Below are 20,689 nucleotides of genomic sequence, written 5' to 3'. Positions count from 1 at the left end.
AATTCTAACACATCGAACCAAGCACGGTGCGCCTGTTACGTGAGGCTGTAACACACTCACGCGTGTGTGCCCGTGTGCACAACTGTTGTGTGGACGTGATCAAGTGTGTGTCAGCCAGGCATTCACGTAACTTACCGTCACTTTAGTCTTAAGTGGAAACGATTGCCTTGGGTGATTACACATCTTTACAAAAATCACCTTTCGCCTTCTGGTACGTTTAGAACAGGGTCCTTCACTCTGAGCTGTCGAATACCTAGAAGCTTTTTCAAAAATTCTAAAATATTAGAGCTGAAAATACCTTTCCAAAAAATGTCCATTTTACAGATAGGAAACTGATGTTCAAAAGGACTTGCTCAAAAAAAAAATTGTTTTTAATCCATTTAATCGCCCTCCTCTCAGGAGGGATCCCTGACTCCAGACTGCCCTAGACAGACCACCAGTCGTCTCGGGGCTGCGTGAGCCCCTCCAGGAGCCTCGGGCCACTGACACGGCCTCTCATCCCGGCCACATCGTGAGCCCCTCCAGGAGCCTCGGGCCACTGACACGGCCTCTCGTCCTGGCCGCATCGTGAGCCCCTCCAGGAGCCTCGGGCCACTGACACGGCCTCTCGTCCCGGCCGCATCAGATCCACAGCTGCAGACGCAGCTGCCCGCTGCGTCTCCTCGGGCCGTCTGCACCGCGAACGGGAGCTCTGGGCTGGCCAGTCTGGACCCTTGGTTGTCTTGGCAGTGTTAAGCCAGCCTCTGAAGGGTGTTGCTGGTGATTAAATGGAATCTTTCCTGTACATTACACTCTTAATTTGCATCCCTGATATACGAACACAGTCAGCTCATATCCGACCGCTGCTTTCTGTCATGCGATGTTAGCAGCGCCGTTTAATAAGCTGATGCAGTTCACAGAAGCCTACTTAGTAGACCCTCTTAGCAGCGTGTTCGGCCAGCTGGCAGGTAGCTTCTGGCCTTTCCAACTGAATTTCTGACCGCTTCCCAGCGACGTGGAGGGGAGCTCGCCCGCGTGTGGGTTCCCAGCATGCCCCCCCTTCCGGGTCCCCGTCTCACCTGCTTGTGGCCTGACCATCCCTGCTCAGCGGGAACCACTCACCCTTCAAGAGCAAGCCCCCTCAGGCTGACTCGGCCCTTCCTCGGGGAGCGGGGTGCTGGCTTCCTCAGCGGCCTTCCCAGGGCTCGGCCAGGAGCCGCACGGGCGGCCGTGTGCGCCTCTCCTCTGGGTGGCCTTGTGGGGGACAGGGGACGGCCAGTGACCCCCCCCCCCTGCAGCAGCAGGGCCGACACGGAGGCCACCATGGAACCCAGAGGCCCCCCCACCTCCCGGTCTACGGTCAGGAAGGCTGACCTCCGTGATCAGCAATGCCCGACCGTGGTCCCTGACCCGGGGCTGGAGGATGGACCTCCGAAAGCAGCCGCAGCAGTCTGGCGAGAAGCTGCATTTTCAGAGAGGCCAGCACTTTTGGTGCGCTGTGAGAAATCACCCAGGGGGGCTCACATGTACCTGCTCCCCCAACCCCTCCCAATGCTTTCCTCCCAGCCCCTCCGGCCACCCCCTCCACCAGGGCAGGTGGGATGCGGGGTCCGAGATCAGCACGGCCCCCAGAAACCCACCCAACCCTCCTCTGACCTGGTCAGGTAAGCCGCAGAGGACACAGACGTGATCTGACTCTCACCCACAGGGAGCCTGCAGAAAGGCTGGTTCAAACTGACAGAGGCCACGTGTGGCGGGGATGGACACTGGGACTGGCCTGGTTTTGTTCTATCCGCGGAACTGGAAATCAGATGTTAAACCCTAATGCAGAATGCAGCTCACCGCGGTGCCCGGTGAGGTCTGGGCACTGCCCCTGTCTTAAAGCCCCAGGTGTGAGAAGACACACCCCTCACCCGCAGCCGGCTTCCCCATCTCTCTCTGAGGCTCTGCCAGTCTTTGTCCTAATCAGGCACATAATTGATTGGTTTAGATTTTTGTTTTGCTTCTTGTATCTTGCTCTGAATATCTTGGTTTGAATATAATTGCCATAGGTCACACTGCCTTTTTAAAAAACCTATCCTGTATGCAGGTTTGGGAGCTGGGGTGACAGGAATGTTGTATGTAAATGTATGTAAATGTATGCTCACGCCCCGTGGCAGCCGCAGGTGAGTCAGGTGGCTGTCACGGACTCACAGGTCAGCCCACCCAGAGCCCCCAGAGCTGCCAGCTCAGACGGCTGCTGCATATTTATGTACCCGTTGAAAACAATCCGATAGCTGTTTTCAAGAGATCTCAAAATTCCCCCAGTCTGTTCCCCTTGATGAGAAAAATCATGCTGCTGATCTTCCAAGTTATCTATGCCTTCTTTTATGTAGAAAGCAGATTGGATGTCTCTTACATGTGCTGAGTTTTAAGGTGGTTTCAATTCAGTAGATACCACAGGCACTTTTCAGTGTGAACACTGCTCTGGGTAAATGCGATGTGGCTCACGTTTCAGGATCCCACAGTTCAGTAGGTGGCACTTCCGTGGGGTCAGAACTCAGCCCTCAGATGGGGGGTGTCCCATGTTCATGTTGGTTTTGGGGTGGACACTCCAGGACTCTGAGCAGAAGGGGCTTCTCAGCTAGACTCTGCTAAGCCTCAACTGAGAGAGCCGGTGAACCCCCCCGTCCCACCTCACTTCATCCTGCGTGTCACCTCACTTCCAGCCATCTTATAGGTGGCATTTCTGCATAAGATTTGAAAATGTTTTCCTGTTGTGAAAACAGAACAGCACTGAGGATGGCTGAGACTCGGGGGTGGCCCGGGGCTGAGGCAGTGCAGCTCAGAGCCCAGAATGCGGGGAGAAGGGATGTGTTAGGAGCAGGGGAGGTCAAAGGGGGACTGGAGAGCCATCTCAGAGCTGAGATGGAGAGACTTCAGAACCTCGCGGCTGACTGAAAACTCCAAGGGGCGTGGAGAGAGTGAGCGGTGGTTTTCTGCTCAAGGAAAGTGACTGAGAAGGTCAGGATGGTGTGGACAAACCTGGGCGCTAAGTCTGAGGAGCCCCTGGATTTCTGAGTTGAGGGATGGAGCAGACACTTGAAATTCAGGAGAAACATGATGGAAAAACAGGCTTGGAGGTAAAACTCTGTGTTGCTTAATTAGAGGTAAAAGTTAAATTCATGCAGTGAAAGATTGCCAAGGATGAGATGAGAGGCTCAGGAACAGAATCTTGGGGGTGTCTCAATTCAGGGATAGAAAGCACAGCTTGGAAATTAGGTGGCGAGTTGCATCAGCCGCAGAAAGAAGGGACCCCTAGGCCAGTAAGAGGACCCATGTGTCCGCTGCTGCCTGAGAAAGACTCGGGGTCTGGTGGACTGGAGAAAACACCTCAGTGAGAGCAGACGGGAGACACAATATGTTAATGATGTGTCTGCAGTCAGGATCAAAAATTTCAGAATTATTTGAAATTGGCATTTGTTTTGAGGCAAGTATTTTTAAATCAATGTAAAATATCTTCTCAGTAGAGAGTCCAAGTTTGCCAGATATAAGGAAAGCAAGTTGGCAAGAAAGCATTTGCCTTGAATTTTTGTTTTAATTGAGAGACTTTAAAATTAGGTGGTTTCGAAGATTCCTAAGGCAGCCAATCATGTTTAATATTATCAGAGCTTCACGTTTCTCTTCAAAGGCTGGTCTCACCTCAGGACACATATCCCGTGTTGACTTTAAGGGCTGTGGTTGAAAGCGCGGGTTGATTGTGAGTCTGGACGCTAGTCCGGGTCACAGACCAGAGGGTCCGGGAACCTCCAGGAGGAGCGCTCACTGGGAGCTTTCTCAGCCCACCCCCCGCCCCTGCCTTCTGACCGGTCTTGGCTCTGCACTCTGAAAAACAAAAGAAAACCTTGTGTCTTCAGGGACAAGACCCCGACTGCTGGCGCTTCCCCAGATGGTGAAGGGGTGAGGGTCTCCTCTCCCCCAGGTCCTCTGAGCCGGGGAAGGGTTTCACACACGGGCCCGCAGGGGTGGAAACAGAACACCATCCACACAGGTCCGCGTAGACGCCCCCAGACTCGGAACACAAGCAGACCGCGGGTGTGGGGAACCGATAGGCGGGACCCAGGCCGCCCCGGGGGCGACGCCGTTTCTTTTATTGGCGATCCGTGCGGGCCGAGAACCTGACGGGCGCTCTGCACACGCGGGCGCGGTCCAGCCTCTCCCAGCGGCTCGCGCCTGCACAGAGCTCGCCCCGGCCGCATAAATGCCTCAGGCCCCGGCCCCGGCGTCCCTGCCAGGCCCCTGAGACCCTTCACCCCACCACCCCTGGGGACCTGCATCCAAGCACCTTCTCTCCACTCCGTGACCCGGCTCTGACCCGCCGGGGTTCACTGCGCAAGCCACAACTGCTGGATAGAACTGAATCCTCCTTCGGGTCATGCAGAAGGCTCAGACTGACAAGGAGCTGTGGGAAAGAAAGATTAAAAAATGATATTCCAAGATGCACTCTTTGCAGGTCGCATCCCACCATCCCACTGAGACAGCTGGACAGTTTCTGGGGCCTGATCTGAGGGTTAAAGGGCAATCTGAAATTTGCCTAAAAATGCCCTTCAGCCTGGAAGGTGGAACCAAGGTCAAGGGCCTCACGGTTGGATGTGACTGTGACCTTTGACCTTTAGCTTCATCAAAATGAACAACCCCAAAGGCGGTCTTCTGTGGTGGCTTAGAAGTAAGAGCGGGGAAGGGAGTGAGGCGGTCAGGTGGGGTGGAGCCACCGTCTCTGATCCCAGTGTTGGAAACGCATTACCCCGGGAGCCACCAGGGCCGGAGCCTCCGAAGGGCGGGGCCTCCCGGGGCCGGAGCCTCCCAGGGGAGGGGCCTCCCGGGGCCGGGGCCTCCGGGGGCGGGGCCTCCAGGGGCGGGGCCTCCAGGGGAGGGGCCTCCCGGGGCCGGGGCCTCCGGGGGCGGGGCCTCCAGGGGCGGGGCCTCCCGGGGCCGGGGCCTCCGGGGGCGGGGCCTCCAGGGGCGGGGCCTCCCAGGGGCGGGGCCTCCCGGGGCCCCAGCCTCCCAGGGGCAGAGCAAGGAGACCCGTGCCTATGCACGGCTGCTGGGGCGGCCCTGAGCCTGCCTAAACAACATAGTCAGTGTCTCACGGTTTGGAGGAGGGACTCGCACCCAGGACCCAAGCTCAGGCTTGGCTGGTTCCTTCCGAGGCCGTGGGGGGGGGGGGGTGCCCCAGGCCCCTCCCCCCGCCTCTGGGGCTTTGCTGAAGACCTTCAGTGTGCTTGGCTTGTAGATGCATCACCAGAGCCCCGAGTAACCGTCACAAGACGCTCTCCCTGTCGGCATGGCTGTGTCCAGGTTCCCCTTTTTGTCAGAACACCTGTGACGCTGGAGTGGGCCCACCCTATCCTGTGTGCCCTCACCCCCACTTGATCTGTGGAGGCTCTGGTTACAGTCAAGGCCATGTTCCCAGGTCCGACGACTAGGACTTTCACCCACGACCTTGTGAGACCCAACTCAACCCTGGCAGTCAGGCTGAGTGAGACATTGACAGACCTCGATGCTGATGGTGGCGATTCCACAGCCCAGGAAGCCGGTCCCACGTGGGTCTGGTGCTGGGCATCTTAGCCGCCACCTCGTTGAATTTCCCACCACCTAGTGGGCAGGGATTGGACCCAAGTCAGGAAGAGAACTCGGGACTCGGAGTGGCAGGGTCCACAGACCTCAGGCCTGGTGGGCCGCTGATCAAGGCGGAACCCGAGGCTGCTTGACAAAACCCGACTAGCTTTCCCCGCTCGCTCTGGAAAGAGGATGGGTGAGAAACCGCACCGCCTTCCATGTTGCCGGGAATTAGGCTGCTCTCTCATATCCACCATCCCGGGGGACACCTGCCAGGAGGAGAAGGTGGAGAGTGGGCTGAAGGAGATGCGGCCTGTGTCAGCTGTGCTCGGGGGAGAGAACCCTCGGGGATGAGAAGCCTCAGGGGTGCTCCCACGGTGACTTCGCGCTGAGTCCTGGGGCCTCGGAGGGGAACAGCAGCTGCTGGTCTTCCTCCAGGACACGGACTCGGCTCGACCCCAGGTGATGCCCACCTGCTCCTCAAAGGGGCAGGTGTCAGCTGCCGGGGGCCTGTGGACTCTTTATCAGCACCCTCTTCAGATCATTTAAGCAGGTAAATGCTGCGTAATTGCCATCTGCGTCCTGAAATCCACACCCAGACAGGTAGGGGCTGCCCTAACCCGAGGTAACCTGGCTGCTCAGTGTCTGAACGTCAGAGCTGAGACTGACTCGGGGGGAATCAGACACGCGGGATGCACACCACAGCTGGTCCTGTGTGGCTTCAAGTTTTTATATTGTATCAATAAGTAACTAAATAGTAACATGAGCATAGGTCCATCCTACCTTGTTATCCAGCAGGCCTGCTTCTCACTCTTGACTCTCAAGTCATTTTCCTTCTCTTGTCTTTAAACTCTGTCTGCACGTAAGGCGCCCCCCCACCCCCAGAGGTCGCCTGGCCATCAGCAGCTGCAGCAACTGTCCTGTGAGGTCCCAGATCCCCTTGACTTCTGCAGAATCCTGTGCCTTGAGCCGTCGCCCTGCTGGGTGTCCCGAGGGGGCAGGCAGGCCCAGAGTGGGTGGCGAGCTTCCTCCTGCTCAGTTCCCATCCGGCTTGGGTTGGGCTTGACAGGAAGGAGGGGCAGTCCCCTGGTCTGTCCAAGGTCCCGGGGGGGCCTCCCGGCCACCTCCCCGAGGGCCCTGCCCACCCCCGCCCCTCACTCCTTCCCCAGCTTTCTCCCCAACCTCCTCCCTGCTCCAACATCCTGCCCACCCAGGGTTTGATGGTCTATCCTGCCGGGGTGCCCTGAGCAGTGATGCTGGCGGGCTCTGTCCCTGCTGTCCCCAGCACCCGATGGACACCTGACGGGACACGCTCCCCACACCTAGTTTCTGGGGGATCAAGTCACTTAATCCTCACCAGGCTCCAGCTGAACCACAGTAAGTGCGAACGCTTCTTTCTCAGTTGGTCTCATGGAAGGATGTGCGGTGCATCCGTATCACCACCCTCGTGGCCATTTTGTAATTCTTCCTCTCGTCCGGCCTGGTTGGACTGCAGTGACCACACTGATGCTGAGGTCCCCACAGGGCTGCTCCGACCTTGTCTGGGTGGAGCCTCATCAGCAGAAGGGACTGAAGAGGCTCCTTCAAAGGACTGTTGAGAAGCAGGGGCGTTAAATGTCCTCGGTGCACTGTTTTCTATAAATGCCCAAAATATGAAAGCAGGGTTTGGTACCACTTCAAACAGATGAGAAAGCAAACTGTTACAGTACCAAGTGATAATGTATTTTTTGTCAGAAATAAGAAAAGGCACAAAGGAGAAGACATGAATGAGATGAGTGAATATATGATGTAAGTTCTGGGGTAAAAAGGATCATGAGATGCCGGGGGAGCACAGTGAGGACCCCTGAGCCCACCTGGCGGTGGGACTACCCTCGCTTCACTCGGGGGGAGGGGGGGACAGGGACTGCATCTGAGAAGAGAGATGGTCCTCTTGCAAAGACAAACAATAACTAAAATAAATGCAAACGTGTAACTGAGACAAAAGCCAATTTGGGCATATAAAATAGGACTCTTGAAATTTTAAAATGCAGCTGAAGAACTGAAAGATATATTTGGAAAAACTTTCTGAAAGATGGAGAAGAAAGATAAAGAATGAAAAAAAGAAAAAGAAAAAGCCAAGCATAATAAGATCTACTTATCAGCAGGATGCATGAGTGCTACGTGCTAAGTCACTTCAGTCCTGTCCATTTCTTTGTGACCCCATGGACTGTAGCCCTCCAGGCTTCTCTGTCCATGGGATTTTCCAGGCAAGAATACTGGAGGGGGTTGCTAAGCCCTCCTCCAGGGGATCTTCCCGACCCAGGGATCGAACCTGGGTCTCCTGCTTGCAGGTGAATTCTTTACCGCTGGGCTACTGGGAAAGCCCTGTCGGGAGGGTACATGTGACAATTCAGTGCATTAGTAGACATTTAAACACACACGCACAGTAAAGAAAATAGAGAAGGAGGAGTTGCAAAAGAAGGAAGAAGCACTTTCTCAGCAGCCAGCGGGCTTCACGTCGTGTGTGTGAGTGCTGAGGAGAGGAGCGGAGAACAGGCTTCCTCCGTGACCCGCACGCCCGGAGTGAGGGCAAGGGCAAGGGCAGGATGCCCGCGCGGTGTCAGCGAGGGGGAGCAGAAGCCCAGGGAGCCGCCTCGCCCCGGCCTGGCGTCCAGAGGGTGAGGGGCAGGCGGGGCCTTGAGAGCCCCTCTGGGAGCTGGGTCTCCTTGCACGTGCTCAGTGCAGACGCTTAGGATGCATGTTTTTCAAAAGCAAAAATAATAATAATAATCACTCTGTGACTCTGATCTCCTAAAATAAATGTCCCAGAGGGAATGTCTGCCACTGACTTTTACACTTGATCTTGGGGAGAAGACCAAGAAGCGATGCCGTTGACTTTTAATGTTAAAGAAAAGAAAAAAAAACAAGCTTGGCTTCCGCAAAGAGGGAACCGGTTCGGTTCTGAATCCTGGCGGCACCTGGGAAGGACGCCTGACTGGGCCATGACCACAGGGGTGGGTGTGGGTGAGTTCAGATTATGAAGAAGTGGTAGTGCTTTTGTGAGCCAAGTCCATCTGACTTCAAATCCTTTAACCATTAAACATTTACTGGTCACTTGTATAACACAGTCTGCTCGGTTGGGTTTGGAATTCCTCCTGCACAGGCCCACAGGAGCACTATCTTCCTTTTGTTGTCTCTCGCTTCCTTTTTCTTTTCTTTGTCAACAAAGCCATGTTAACCAGCCCCGGGTGCAGCACTCAAGACAAACACGGGCGATTTGGCTGCTCCAGAGTCTTGGGGACCCAAGGGCTGAGCCTTGAGATGGTGAAGCAGGAGAGCTTGGGGAAAGGTATTCCAAAGAGGAGGTGGGGGATGTTCTTTTGTTCTAAATGGCAAAGTCGAAAAGAAGGAAGACAAATCTCGTCTAATTCCTTTCTCTTTCTGGGAATTTATGAGTTTAAGTCCTCTGCGGTCGGCGTCCTTGTGTTCTTGGCAAGACACGCAGGTGCAGACTCTTAGTCCTTGTCCATGTGATGAAATCAAGCCTTGGGAAGATTAAGTGTAAAAGGGGAGGATTTACGGCTCAGCCCTAAGGTCAACGGAGGCAGATGGGGCAACGGCTCCCAGCTAACAGGAAGGATGGCTGAGTTCCAAGGACAGTGACCCAAACGCCTCTGACTCTCTTATTTGACTCAACTACCTGGTTGCCTATTGTTCAAACCAGGAATTACAAAGCTAGTTGACGTCTCACTTGAGAATTTTGCTATTGTCTATGACAAACTGGTTAGTGTGCCGAGAGGTTTTCAGTCGCTATAAAACAGGAGTGAGCGGCAGTGAGCCCTTTGGAATGACGAACCAGTACAAGGGGGTGTCCACAGGAGCTGCTGGGGTGAAACACTTTCCGGTGAAAGTCACCACCCAAAGGTTCATCTGGGACCCTGGCACTCAGATTCCCGGTCCTGGTCTTGACTCTCCAGTTCTTCCCCTGGTGGGGGAGGGGGGTATGGTGTGGACACCCGGCAGCCCGGGACAGTCCTTGCCTGGTGGGTGAGGGGGGACAGTGTGAACACGCGGAAGCCCTGGGACAGTCCTTGCCTGGTGGGGGTGGGGGGACGGTGTGAACACCCAGCAGCCTGGGACAGCTGGTGTGAACACCCGGCAGCCCGGGACAGTCCTTGCCTGGTGGGGGTGGGGGGACGGTGTGAACACCCGGCAGCCTGGGACAGCTCTAGATCTTCAAGCAAGAGTGTGCAGATTCTCCATGGCTCTCCCAACAGCTAACTGCAGAGCTTTGAGAAAGTGTCTCGACCTCTCTGAGTGTGGATTTCTTCACTCAGAAAGTTAAGGTCATTTGGTTGATGTGTAAATGATGTAATGGACAAGAAAGTGGTGCTGACTGTCGTCCCCTGGCTCCACAGCCTTGTCTGATAGCCCTGAGCCCCCTGGAGAAGCCACAGACTAAATTAACAGGGGTCACTCTGAGGGAATGACCCTGATGTGTGCCAGGGGCTGCTCCTGCCTAGACATGGAGAGGAGAATCCAGTAAGGACGCCTGGAGGGCTGGGTGCTGGTCCCCTGGACCAGGAGTTCTAGAACCTTCTCAGTTGGGCAGAATGTCCCCCAGCCTGTACAGATGACTTGGCTAGCAGGCAATAAGTCTTCCCAGACAGCCCAGGGGGACCCTGTCTCAGAGTCTAAGCAGCAGCCCCACGTCCAGAAGGACGCTTCTCTCGGGGACCACATTGTCCATCGACAGGACAGCAGACACAGTCCCTGGGGAAGCTGGAGGGTCCGTGGTGACTGCAGGGGGCACATTCTCTCTTCACGTGCCCTCTTGGTGTCATCATGAAGTCACTAGGTGCTTTACTGTGTGGTCCCTGTTTTGTAGATGGAGAAATCGAGGCACAGAGAAATTAAGTGACTTCGCCACAGTCACAGGCTGGGGAGGACCCGGACCAGAGCAGAGAGACCTGACTGTGGGCCTGTGTCCTGCCCACAGAGTCACGCTGCCTCCATTCCTGGGAGAGAAGACTTCCTGCAAGGTAACCCCGCTCCCCCGGCCACTACTCAAGGATGCCTACGTCCATCATCTCTGATTCTCACTGATCTTTCCTGGTAGATTTCTTACGAACCCAAACTTCCCATAGTCTGCATTGAGATGAGGAAGCAGCTTCCATCATGTGAAGCTGTGCGTGGAGCCAGGTCTCGGTTACCTAGGAGACGGAGACGGGGACAGGGAAGCTGGCGGGAATGGCTCCACTCAGCTTGATCTGCAAGCTCGGTGGTGCCAGAAGCGCCTCGTTTCTCTTCATTACACCTTCCCTGACCATCCACCGCCACACACCTCCTGCCGCCGCCTGCTGCCTCCTCCCCGCCTGATGATGCTAGAGCAGTGAGTGGCCGCAGGTTGGGGGCAGCAGGTGAGAGGCAGGGCCAGATAATGGCAGATGACAAAGTGGCTCCTGCTTGTGAGTGGCTGGGGAGTGGAGGAGGGAGCTGGGAACTCAGGCTCTGGGTCAAGTCTGAGCTGCCCACCACGGAGGCCGAAGCCCCAGGGTCCCTCCTCCTTGTCTTTGCAGAGGGAGAGCGTGACCGTGGGGAATGAGGGTTAGGAGGACATCGGTCCTCGCGCTCTTGGACCCCATGTCCAGCCCCTCCTGGGGACACGATTGTGTCCTGGAAGTTGCTCAGCCTCCGAAGCTTGACGGAATCCATGAATGTGCAGCTTTTTGGCACAGTTAATATTCCATTATCTTCAGTAAGGCTCAACCTGACCAGTGCACCTTTTACCATGGGGATCAAATAATAAAATAAGTCCTGCTTCCAGATATAAAGTTCACAGTTTACAACACAATTCACTGAGTTGTTCTATGGCTTTCATTGTTTCAAAAGCAAATTTCTTACATTCTAGGGCTTTAAGTATAAAACCATTTAAAGCTCCCCCCAAAACCTCTCTTTATTTTTAAAACAAACATTGGGCTTAAAAATTTCTTAAATGTATGCTGAAATAGTTCCTTCATGGTGATTTTTCTAAACATGACTCATTAGAGAGAGAATGAGAAACCCAGGTGGTAGTACCGGTTGCCCCTTCCCCAAGCCCAGGGAGGTCCAGAGCCCGTAGGTCTGAAAGCCTGCATACCGCCACTCCCGCGGCACCAGCGAAGCTCCTCCAGCTCAGGTCTCAGACCCACCCGAAGAGCAAATTCAAAGCAGAGCTTGCCTGAACTTCCGGTGGAAAAGGCCGGGTGGCCATCAGCAGGGTGTGCACGGGGCCAGGGACCTGAACGGTCAGGCGCCTCGCCCGCACTCCCGGTGTAAACCTGGGGAGTGCAAACACCCGCACACTTCATACCCTGAGCTGTGGGCACCTGGCTGAACCTGAGCCTCTCTGGAAGTTTCTGGACATCGAAACGTGCGTGAGAGGGGAGTGTGCCTCTGGTTCACTATTTCACTTGGCGGTCCCACTGGCCGAAGGAGGAGCCCCCCCACCCCGGGCTTCACATCCATCCCCAGTGCTTCGCTCGGCGTGGTCTGCAAGTTATCTCATGTGACCTTCCCAGAGAGGAGGCGTATTCTTTTCCGAGAATAAATGAAGTATTCATACATATATATACATATTCATTCTTTGAACTGAAGGATAGTTGGGGCTTTCCTGGTGGCTCAGACAGTAAAGAATCCGCCTGCGATGCAGGAGATTCAAGTTCAATCCCTGGGTCGGGAAGTTCCCCTGGAGAAGGGAAAGGCTACCCACCCCAGTACTCTTGCCTGGAGAATCCCATGCACAGAGGGGCCTGGGGCACACAGTCTGTGGGGTCACAAGGAGTCAGACGCGACTGGGCGACTAACCTTTCATAGTTAATTTACAGTATTGTGTTAGGCGTGTACAGAAAAGTGATTCAGTTACACAAGAATACGTATGTGTTCTTTTTGGATCCTATTCCCTTATACGGAATTTAGTTCCGTGTGCTATATAGTAGGTCCTCGTGGGTTATCTGCTTTATATATAGTCATGAGTGTATGCTTACCCCAGTGTTAATGGAGGCCTGTTTCTCAGACAGTAAAGCACACTTCAGAGCCGGGAACTCAAACGGGGCTGGCCCTGGACTAAGCAGAGCGGCCCACACAGGATCCGGCTGGGATGGAAACTTCCCACAACAAGGGGCACATGTCAGTGGGGGGGCTGATCTTCATCAATTGAGGGGTTAGTTGCAGGATTAACCATCCACCTAGAAGAAAATAAGTTTATCCCCAATATATATGAAAAAGGATTAAAACCTAAATGTAAAACATAGAACAATTCTTCGGCAGCCATTCAAGCAACTAGCAAGTGAGCCAAGGTTTTCGACTCCATGCTCACAGACCGATGGCCTCCACATCCCGTGATGACAAGTCCCCCACGCCAGGTGATAGCCCAGGCTTATTTCAGGTGCTCCAGGGGCATAAATGACAAGGGGGGAGTATCGCCCTCCATGGGGTGACTGGCCATGCCCCTCTGAAGCTCTGTGAGGTCTGCACCCCCAGTAACCCCGAGCACCTAGGTCCCCTGATCTGCCCAGGGCCTTTGCACATCCTGTTCCCTCTGCCTGAAACATCTGCCCCAGCCCTTTTTTTAACCTGAAACCTGAAGTTTTCCTTTAAAACTCAGCACACATATCAAACACTAAATGAGGTTGTGCTTTTTATTATATGTATTTTTACTACTCTGCACACAGAGTGACCAGCAGGTATTTGTTGGTCAGTTGGTATGAAGGCTCAGGCCAGAGATGCCCCTGTTCTCCCAGAACTCTCTGCAGGGTTTCGACCTGCTGAAGCTTTGCTCCAAGAGCAGGTCCACCAGGTCTTTCTGTAACGCCAGCTAGCAGAGTCACAGGAGTCCAGCTAGTCTTCTCCCAGATTCTGACGTTTCTTGTCATAAATTGTGGAGGAGATGAGCTCTGCATACATGGTATCTCTTATTTTAATTTTTAAAAAAATTTTGTTGGCGTACAGATGAGTTACTTGTATAATTTCCTGTATTAATTCTTGTATTAATTTCTGTTGGTGGTGGTTTAGTCACTATGTCATGTCTGACTCTTGCAACCCCATGGACTGTAGCCCACCAGGCTCCTCTGTCCATGGGATTCTCCAGGCAAGAATACTGGAGTAGGTTGCCATTTCCTCCTCCAGGGGATCTTCCCAACCCAGGAATCGAACCCGGGCCTCCTGCATTGCAGGCAGATTCTTTACCGATGGAGCTACGAGGGAAGCCCAATTAATTTCTGCTATACAGCAAAATGACTTGGTTATAGATATAGATAAATAGATAACAGATTGTTTTCACATTGCTTCCCATCATGTTTATCACAGGATATTGAACAGGTTCCTGTGCTATCCAATAGGACCTTGCTGTCCATCTGTGCCATACGTTAGTATAACAGTTTGCATCTACTCACCCCAAACTCCCAGCCCTTCCTTCCCCCACCCCCCCCCACACATGATTTTACCATGTCCCCGTCTTCCGCCTAGAATGCAGCTCTGGCCACACTGGTACGTGTGTGTGTACTCAGTCACATGTCCAACTCTTTGTGACACCACGAACTGTATCCCACCTGACTCCTCTGTCTGTGGGATTTTCCAGGCAAGAATACTGGAATGGGTTGCCATTCCCTTCTCCAGGGGATCTTCCGGACCCCGGGGTTGAAGCCCCATCTCCTGCTGGACAGGGTGACAAATGACCCAGGCCAGAGTGGGGTCTGGCGAGAGGAGCTGTCGTCTTTCCTGCTCCTCTCCTGTTGACCCTTCTGATGCGCTGAGTGGAGTTCTGCAATGAGCAGTTCTGCTGTGTTTAAATTACTTGCATTCACCTGTCCAGCAGTGTGTTCTTGACTCAAGGAGGAAGTGTAGACAGTGGCAGTTTTCAGGGCCCTGCACCAAAGCTGCCACACAGATGATCTTGGGCAAGTCCCAGGTAGAGGAAGCAGAGAATAGATGCCTCCCTTACAGAGCCGTGTGAGGACTGTGCAAGGTATTAGATGGAGACACCCTGCAACCTCCAAGTGTAAGTCCTGCCATGACCACCAGGAGGGGCCGTGACCCTGGAAAGTGTCCTGATGACTCAGACCAGTTCAGTTCAGTAGCTCAGTCATGTCCAACTCTTTGCAAACCCATGAACCCCAGCATGCCAGGCCTCCCTGTCCATCACCAACTCCCGGAGTTTACTCAAACTCATGTCCATTGAGTAGGTGATGCCATCCAACCATATCATCCTCTGTCGTCCCCTTCTCCTCCTGCCCTCAATCCTTCCCAGCATTCGGGGTCTTCTCAAATGAGTCAGCACTTCACATCAGGTGGCCAAAGTATTGGAGTTTCAGCTTCAACATCAGTCCTTCCAAAGATCACCCAGGACTGATCTCCCTTAGGATGCCCTGGTTGGATCTCCTTGCAGTCCAAGGGACTCTCAAGAGTTTTCGCCAACACCACAGTTCAAAAGCATCAACTCTTCAGCACTCAGCTTTCTTTACAGTCCAACTCTCACATCCATACATGACCACTAGGAAAACCATAGCCTTGACTAGATGGACCTTTGTTGGCAAAGTAATGTCTCTGCTTTTTAATATGCTATCTAGGTTGGACATAACTTTCCTTCCAAGGAGTAAGCATCTTTTAATTTCATGGCTACAGTCACCATCTGCAGTGATTCAGACCAAGGTGGCCGCAATCGCCCCCAGGGCTAGACCACAGTGAGAGTGGTCGCCACAAGAAAGCGTGTCCTTCTGACACCCCCGACTTCCCCTGTAGGTCCCTGACCAGGTTAAGCTTCAGCTACAAGGAGAAGGCGGACATTATATGTGCATTTCTTTCCTTCTTGCAAGCTGCACTGCTGTCTATTATATTCTTGGTACAAGTACAACTCAGGTTGACTGACCTGCATGTGTCCTCATCAAAGTCTTCCCCTGCAGGGCCCCTGCAGGACCAAGGTCTTGCTTGTTATTTTTAAACATCGCGTGTAGACTGCCTGGCCCTTCCCCAGCGGCTGACCCCCACTTCACAGAGGGACACTGTCCCTAAGTGCCCAGCAGGGAGCACGCTGCCTTCTCTCCCTGCAGATGGAGGTGGACGCCGAGGAGAAGCGGCATCGCACGCGGTCCAAAGGGGTCCGAGGTACGTCCGTGCTCCCGGTCCCCGGGGCCCTACTGGGGTCACCGCGTCCTGCAGAAGCCCTCAGTCTGGGCCTGGACACCGCCCTCTGGGTGGCTGTCTGTGGCGGGGTTGGAGGGGGTCTTGCCATGAAAGAGAAATGAGCGTCTCTTCTCTCTCTGCAGTTCCTGTGGAGCCGGCCATCCAGGAGCTGTTCAGGTCAGTGGTCCACACACGAGCCCCGTGGCGGTTCGGAGAACGCACCCCTTGATAGCGGGTTTCCGCGCTCCCCGGGGCCTGCCCCCGCCCCCGCCCCCGGTGCCCGGCCTTCCCTGCGTGCCCCCGGCCCCCGGCCCCCCGGCCCCCCGGCCCCCGGCCCCCCGGCCCCTGGTGCCTGGCCTTCCCTGCGTGCCCCCGGTGCCCAGCCTTCCCTGCGTGCCCCCGGCCCCCGGCCCCCGGCCCCCCGCCCCCGGTGCCCGGCCTTCCCTGCGTGCCCCCGGCCCCCGGCCCCCGGCCCCCGGTGCCCGGCCTTCCCTGCGTGCCCCCGGCCCCCGGCCCCCGGCCCCCGGTGCCCGGCCTTCCCTGCGTGCCCCCGGCCCCCGGCCCCCGGCCCCCGGTGCCCGGCCTTCCCTGCGTGCCCCCGGCCCCCGGCCCCCGGCCCCCGGTGCCCGGCCTTCCCTGCGTGCCCCCGGCCCCCGGCCCCCGGCCTTCCCTGCGTGCCCCCGGCCCCCGGCCCCCGGCCCCCGGTGCCCGGCCTTCCCTGCGTGCCCCCGGCCCCCGGCCCCCGGCCCCCGGTGCCCGGCCTTCCCTGCGTGCCCCCGGCCCCCGGCCCCCGGCCCGGGCGCGCCCGAGTGACGCGTCCATTCCTCTTGCAGCTGCCCCACCCCCGGCTGCGACGGCAGCGGCCACGTCAGCGGGAAGTACGCGCGACACAGGAGGTAAGGCTGCGTCTCTGCGCGGAGCCGCGTGCCTCGCGGGCGCCGCCTTGGGGAGGCTCCCCTGCCCCTCTGGACCTGGGGCTCTGGGAGCGGCTCCGACGGCCGCCTGGGGCAGCGTTTGTCCTCCCGTGGGGGACAGGCGGGGTCAGCGCGGCACCTCCCGCCGGTTCGCGGGGAGGCGGGTGTCACATCCCCGCTTTCTCCTTCCATAGCTCAGGAGGGTGACCCTCGGGTGGTGGAATGAAGTGCGGCCTTCCTGGTCCTGGTCTTTCTGCGGGAGCTCGACCCGTCCAGGGGGAGGAAGGCCAGGCCTGGTCCCAGGCGGCTGCGGGGGACGATCTGGGCTGGAGGGGCCAGGCCGGGCCAGGCTCCAGGGCTCAGGTGATGGTGCTCGTCAGCCCAGATCTCAGGCCTGCGGCAAGAGAGGGCGCGGGGACACCCGGAGCATGGGGCGGGGAGGGGCTTGGGGCGGGGTCGCACCCTTCACGCCAAGGCTGCAGCGCAGGCGCAGGTCGGCCCTGCAGGTTCTCGTGTCGGGGGCCCCAGCCCTGTGGTAGGAGGCAGCGTCCCCTTTCTGCGGAAGGTCACGGCCCCGATGCATCAGAAGCATGCACCGGTCAGGGCTCGCCTGTGGCCGACTCCCGGTACCCGTCAGGCCGAGCAGCCTCCAGGGGCCGGGCCCAGGTACCCAGGACCAGGTGCAGAAGCAGGTGATCCAGCCCCCAGGCGACAGTCCTCGCAGCCTCGCTCGCTATTTCCTTTTCAGCTGAGCGCTAATTTACCGGTGAAATCAAGCAATTATGATGATTGTCCTTCAGCAAAATCAAGGGAAAATTACAAATTACTCCAAATCCCCCATGCTAGCGTTTAGGGAGGCAGGGAATTTTAATGGGCACCCAGGATGAAACGGTTCCAGACTGGAGGAACAGGCGGCCATGGTTAAGAGAATTTTGTGACTTAAATTATTATATTTAATGTATTATATTATTATCTTACTGTGCAAAATTATCAAATTATCTGATTTAAATACATGGTTTATTTCAAGTATTTGCTATTTGATGAAGGAGTATATATGTAAATTCTTTTTTAAAAATCCTGTTTTTAAAACCTGACTGGTTTATGTTTACGATGGAGAAAAACAAGTTAGCCAACTATGACTGAATTTTTTCCCCTAATCATCTCATGTGTGCATGCCTGCTAAGTCACTTCAGTCGTGTCCAACTCTTTGCAACCCTATGGACCATAGCCCACCAGGATCCTCTGTCCATGGGATTCTCTAGGCAACAATACTGGAGTGGGTTGCTATGTTCTCCGTGGGAACTTCCCGACCCAGGGATCAAACCTGGGTCTCCGACATCTCCTGTATTAGCCGGCGAGTTCTTTACCACTGACTCCACCTGGGAAGCCCAATCATCTCATGATTAATCAATAGTTAAAAGTGATTATATTGCTACTAGAAGGAATGATTGCTGCTGCTGCTGCTAAGTTGCTTCAGTCGTGTCTGACTCTGTTCGGCCCCATAGATGGCAGCCCACCAGGCTCCCCATCCCTAGGATTCTCCAGGCAAGAACACTGGAGTCGGTTGCCATTTCCTTCTCCAGTGCATGAAAGTGAAAAGTGAAAGTGAAGTCGCTCAGTCGTGTCTGACTCTTAGCGACCCCATGGACTGCAGCCCACCAGGCTCCTCCATCCATGGGATTTTCCAGGCAAGAGTACTGGAGTGGGGTGCCATTGCCTTCTCCAGAAGGAATGATTAAGTTTGGCTAAAAAGTTTTAATTAGATGTCAGCTAACCTTAACTAGGCATCATAACCACACTTTTGCGGAACAGTCATGAATTTCCCCAAGAACTGGCTCAAGACTTTGTGTTTCTACCCGCAGTTCAGCCCGTGGCCGTGGACCGATGGGTCCTGTGGAAGCGGGCTGTGGGCACACCCTCCGTGGGGCCCTCTTCCTGCTCAGGAAACGGTGCTTAGGCTGAGGCTGGGCCAACTGAAGACGGCCAGGCTCCACCCTTCTCTGAGACTCGATGCTGATGAGAGCACAGAACACCCTGAACTGCCCAGGAGCAAAGTGGATGAAAAGTAGATGCCATTTCCTCTTCTGAGGGATCTTCCCCACCCAGGGAACAAATGCTCATCTCTTGCATCTCCTGCATTGGCAGGCAGATTGTTTACCGTTAGCGCCACCTGTATTGGCTTCCATTTCCTTGGTTTTAAAACAAGAAAGTCACAGACTTTGTTGCATGCCTGCTAAGTCACTCAGTCGTATCCAACCCTCTGCAACCCCATGGACTGTAGCCCAGGAGGCTCCTCTGTCCATGGGATACTGCAGGCAAGGAAATTGGAGTGGGTTGCCATTTCCTCCTCAGGGGATCTTCCCAACCAAGGGATCAAACCCAAGTCTCTTACATCTACCTTCATTGGCAGGCATGTTCTTTACTACTAGGGCCACCTGGGAAGTCCACAGACTTCGTTATGTAAAGCTAATTACCATTCACAATGCCATGTCAGAGATAAGACTTCTCTCCCAGGAATCTCACTGATGTTATCAAGTAAGGCTTTCTAAGTTTTATTTTTCAATGGCTGTATATTATCAGTAATTTTTAACTAAAAGGTGACCTTTGAATTTCTCAGACTGAGAAGGTTGCCCTTGTAGTAGGTAAGACTCTTGTACACATCAACATCTTTTGACTGTAGCTATTTCAAATCTGTGAGATTTCAATTATATCTGGCCTTGTTTCATTTTGAAAAGATAGTTTCTGAGCTATGACAGCTGCTCATGCACGTAAATACCTGCACCCCTCCCCCCAACACAGGTGTCACCTCCCCCCGCTGAGTCTTGGCGCGCCTGAGACCTCTTCAGATAGGACCAGCATGGCAGCCTCAGTTTGGGTCTTGATGAAATTGCCCATCACTTCAGGTTTTTCCTTGGAGAAGGAAATGGTAACCCTCTACAGTGTTCTTGCCTTGAGAATCCCATGGACAGAGGAGCCTGGCGGGCTACAGTCCATGGGGTCACAGAGAGTCAGACACGATTGAGCGGGCAACACTCAGGTTTTTACTGGTGCACTTTTCAATGAGTGTACTCCTGTTAAGGCTACAGTTTCATTTTACTCACTCATCATGCCAGTTTGTAGCTGAGTATAAAGGCATTCTTTTAGTATATTGATATCTAGCTATTTGAACGTGCAAAAATTAATTTGAGGCAAGTGAATAGAATCAACAATGTAAAAAATAAAATTTTTCGAAAATTTGATTTCAAGTAGTGAAATGAAGTCTACCAGGTAATCTTTATTTTAGCATAAGAAAATTCCTGAGAGAATCAAATACTGGTCAGAGTTTCAGCGTGCCATTTCACTGCTTTGGAGGGCCTGTATGGCGGTGGCCGTGTCCCTGGGAGGTGGTCATATCCCTGGGTGGTGGTCATGGCCCCAGTTGGTGGTCATGCCCCTGGGTGCTGCCTGTGTCCCTGGGAGGTGGCCCTGGGTGGTGACTGTGGCCCTGGATGGAGGCCGTGGCCCTGGGCAGTGGTCATGTCCCTGGGTGGTGGTCGTAGCCCCAGTTGGTGGCCATGTCCCTGGGAGGTGGCCCCAGTAAGTGGTCATGGCCCTGAGTGGTGGCTGTGGCCCTGGGCGGTGTCTGTGGCCCTGGGCAGAGGCCGTGGCCCTGGGCAGTGGTCTTGCCACTTCACTGGGGATTTGGTTTCCTGTGGAGCAGCTGAGATGGGTGGCTTTTTCCCTGGGTAAGGAAGGCAGAGCTGTGGGTTAGTAAGAAACCGGGAATAGAGGGCAGAAAAGGACCAACCACTGGGTGATGCTTGTGAAGTTCATCAATAGTCTGAATTCACAAGGAATTTACGATTTACGGTCCTGGGTAAAAACAAAGGGGTGAGAGTTAAACTTCTAATTTTATTGGATGCTCTGCCTTATCCAGAAGCTATATCCTTGAACTACAGATAATCGACTCAGGGTCTTTGTTCATGTTAATCGTTCACAGTTTGAGCTGCCTGATAAGCATACACACAACTGCACAAAGGGTGAATCAGAAAGAGAAACTGGGGAAAACATAAGGGAAATGA

At 54.7% G+C, this 20,689-nt stretch overlaps 1 protein-coding gene across 20 annotated transcripts in view; it reads left to right on the top strand.

Annotated features, from left to right (window-relative positions):
* The window catches only part of MYT1L (myelin transcription factor 1 like), a 400,361-nt gene that overhangs the window by 248,647 nt on the left and 131,025 nt on the right, over nt 1-20,689 (top strand). For all 20 annotated transcript variants that reach the window (XM_070459146.1, XM_070459143.1, XM_070459144.1 and 17 more), the window contains 4 exons: nt 10,445-10,598; nt 15,642-15,696; nt 15,858-15,891; nt 16,548-16,610. In XM_070459146.1, coding sequence (XP_070315247.1) covers nt 15,642-15,696; nt 15,858-15,891; nt 16,548-16,610 — 152 coding nt within the window. In that variant the 5' untranslated portion in view covers nt 10,445-10,598. The remainder of the gene's footprint in view (nt 1-10,444; nt 10,599-15,641; nt 15,697-15,857; nt 15,892-16,547; nt 16,611-20,689) is intronic.

The sequence above is a fragment of the Odocoileus virginianus genome, chromosome 31 (genome assembly GCF_023699985.2).
Source record: "Odocoileus virginianus isolate 20LAN1187 ecotype Illinois chromosome 31, Ovbor_1.2, whole genome shotgun sequence".
Lineage (NCBI taxonomy): Eukaryota > Metazoa > Chordata > Mammalia > Artiodactyla > Cervidae > Odocoileus > Odocoileus virginianus.
This window is presented reverse-complemented; position numbering and strand designations above follow the sequence as displayed.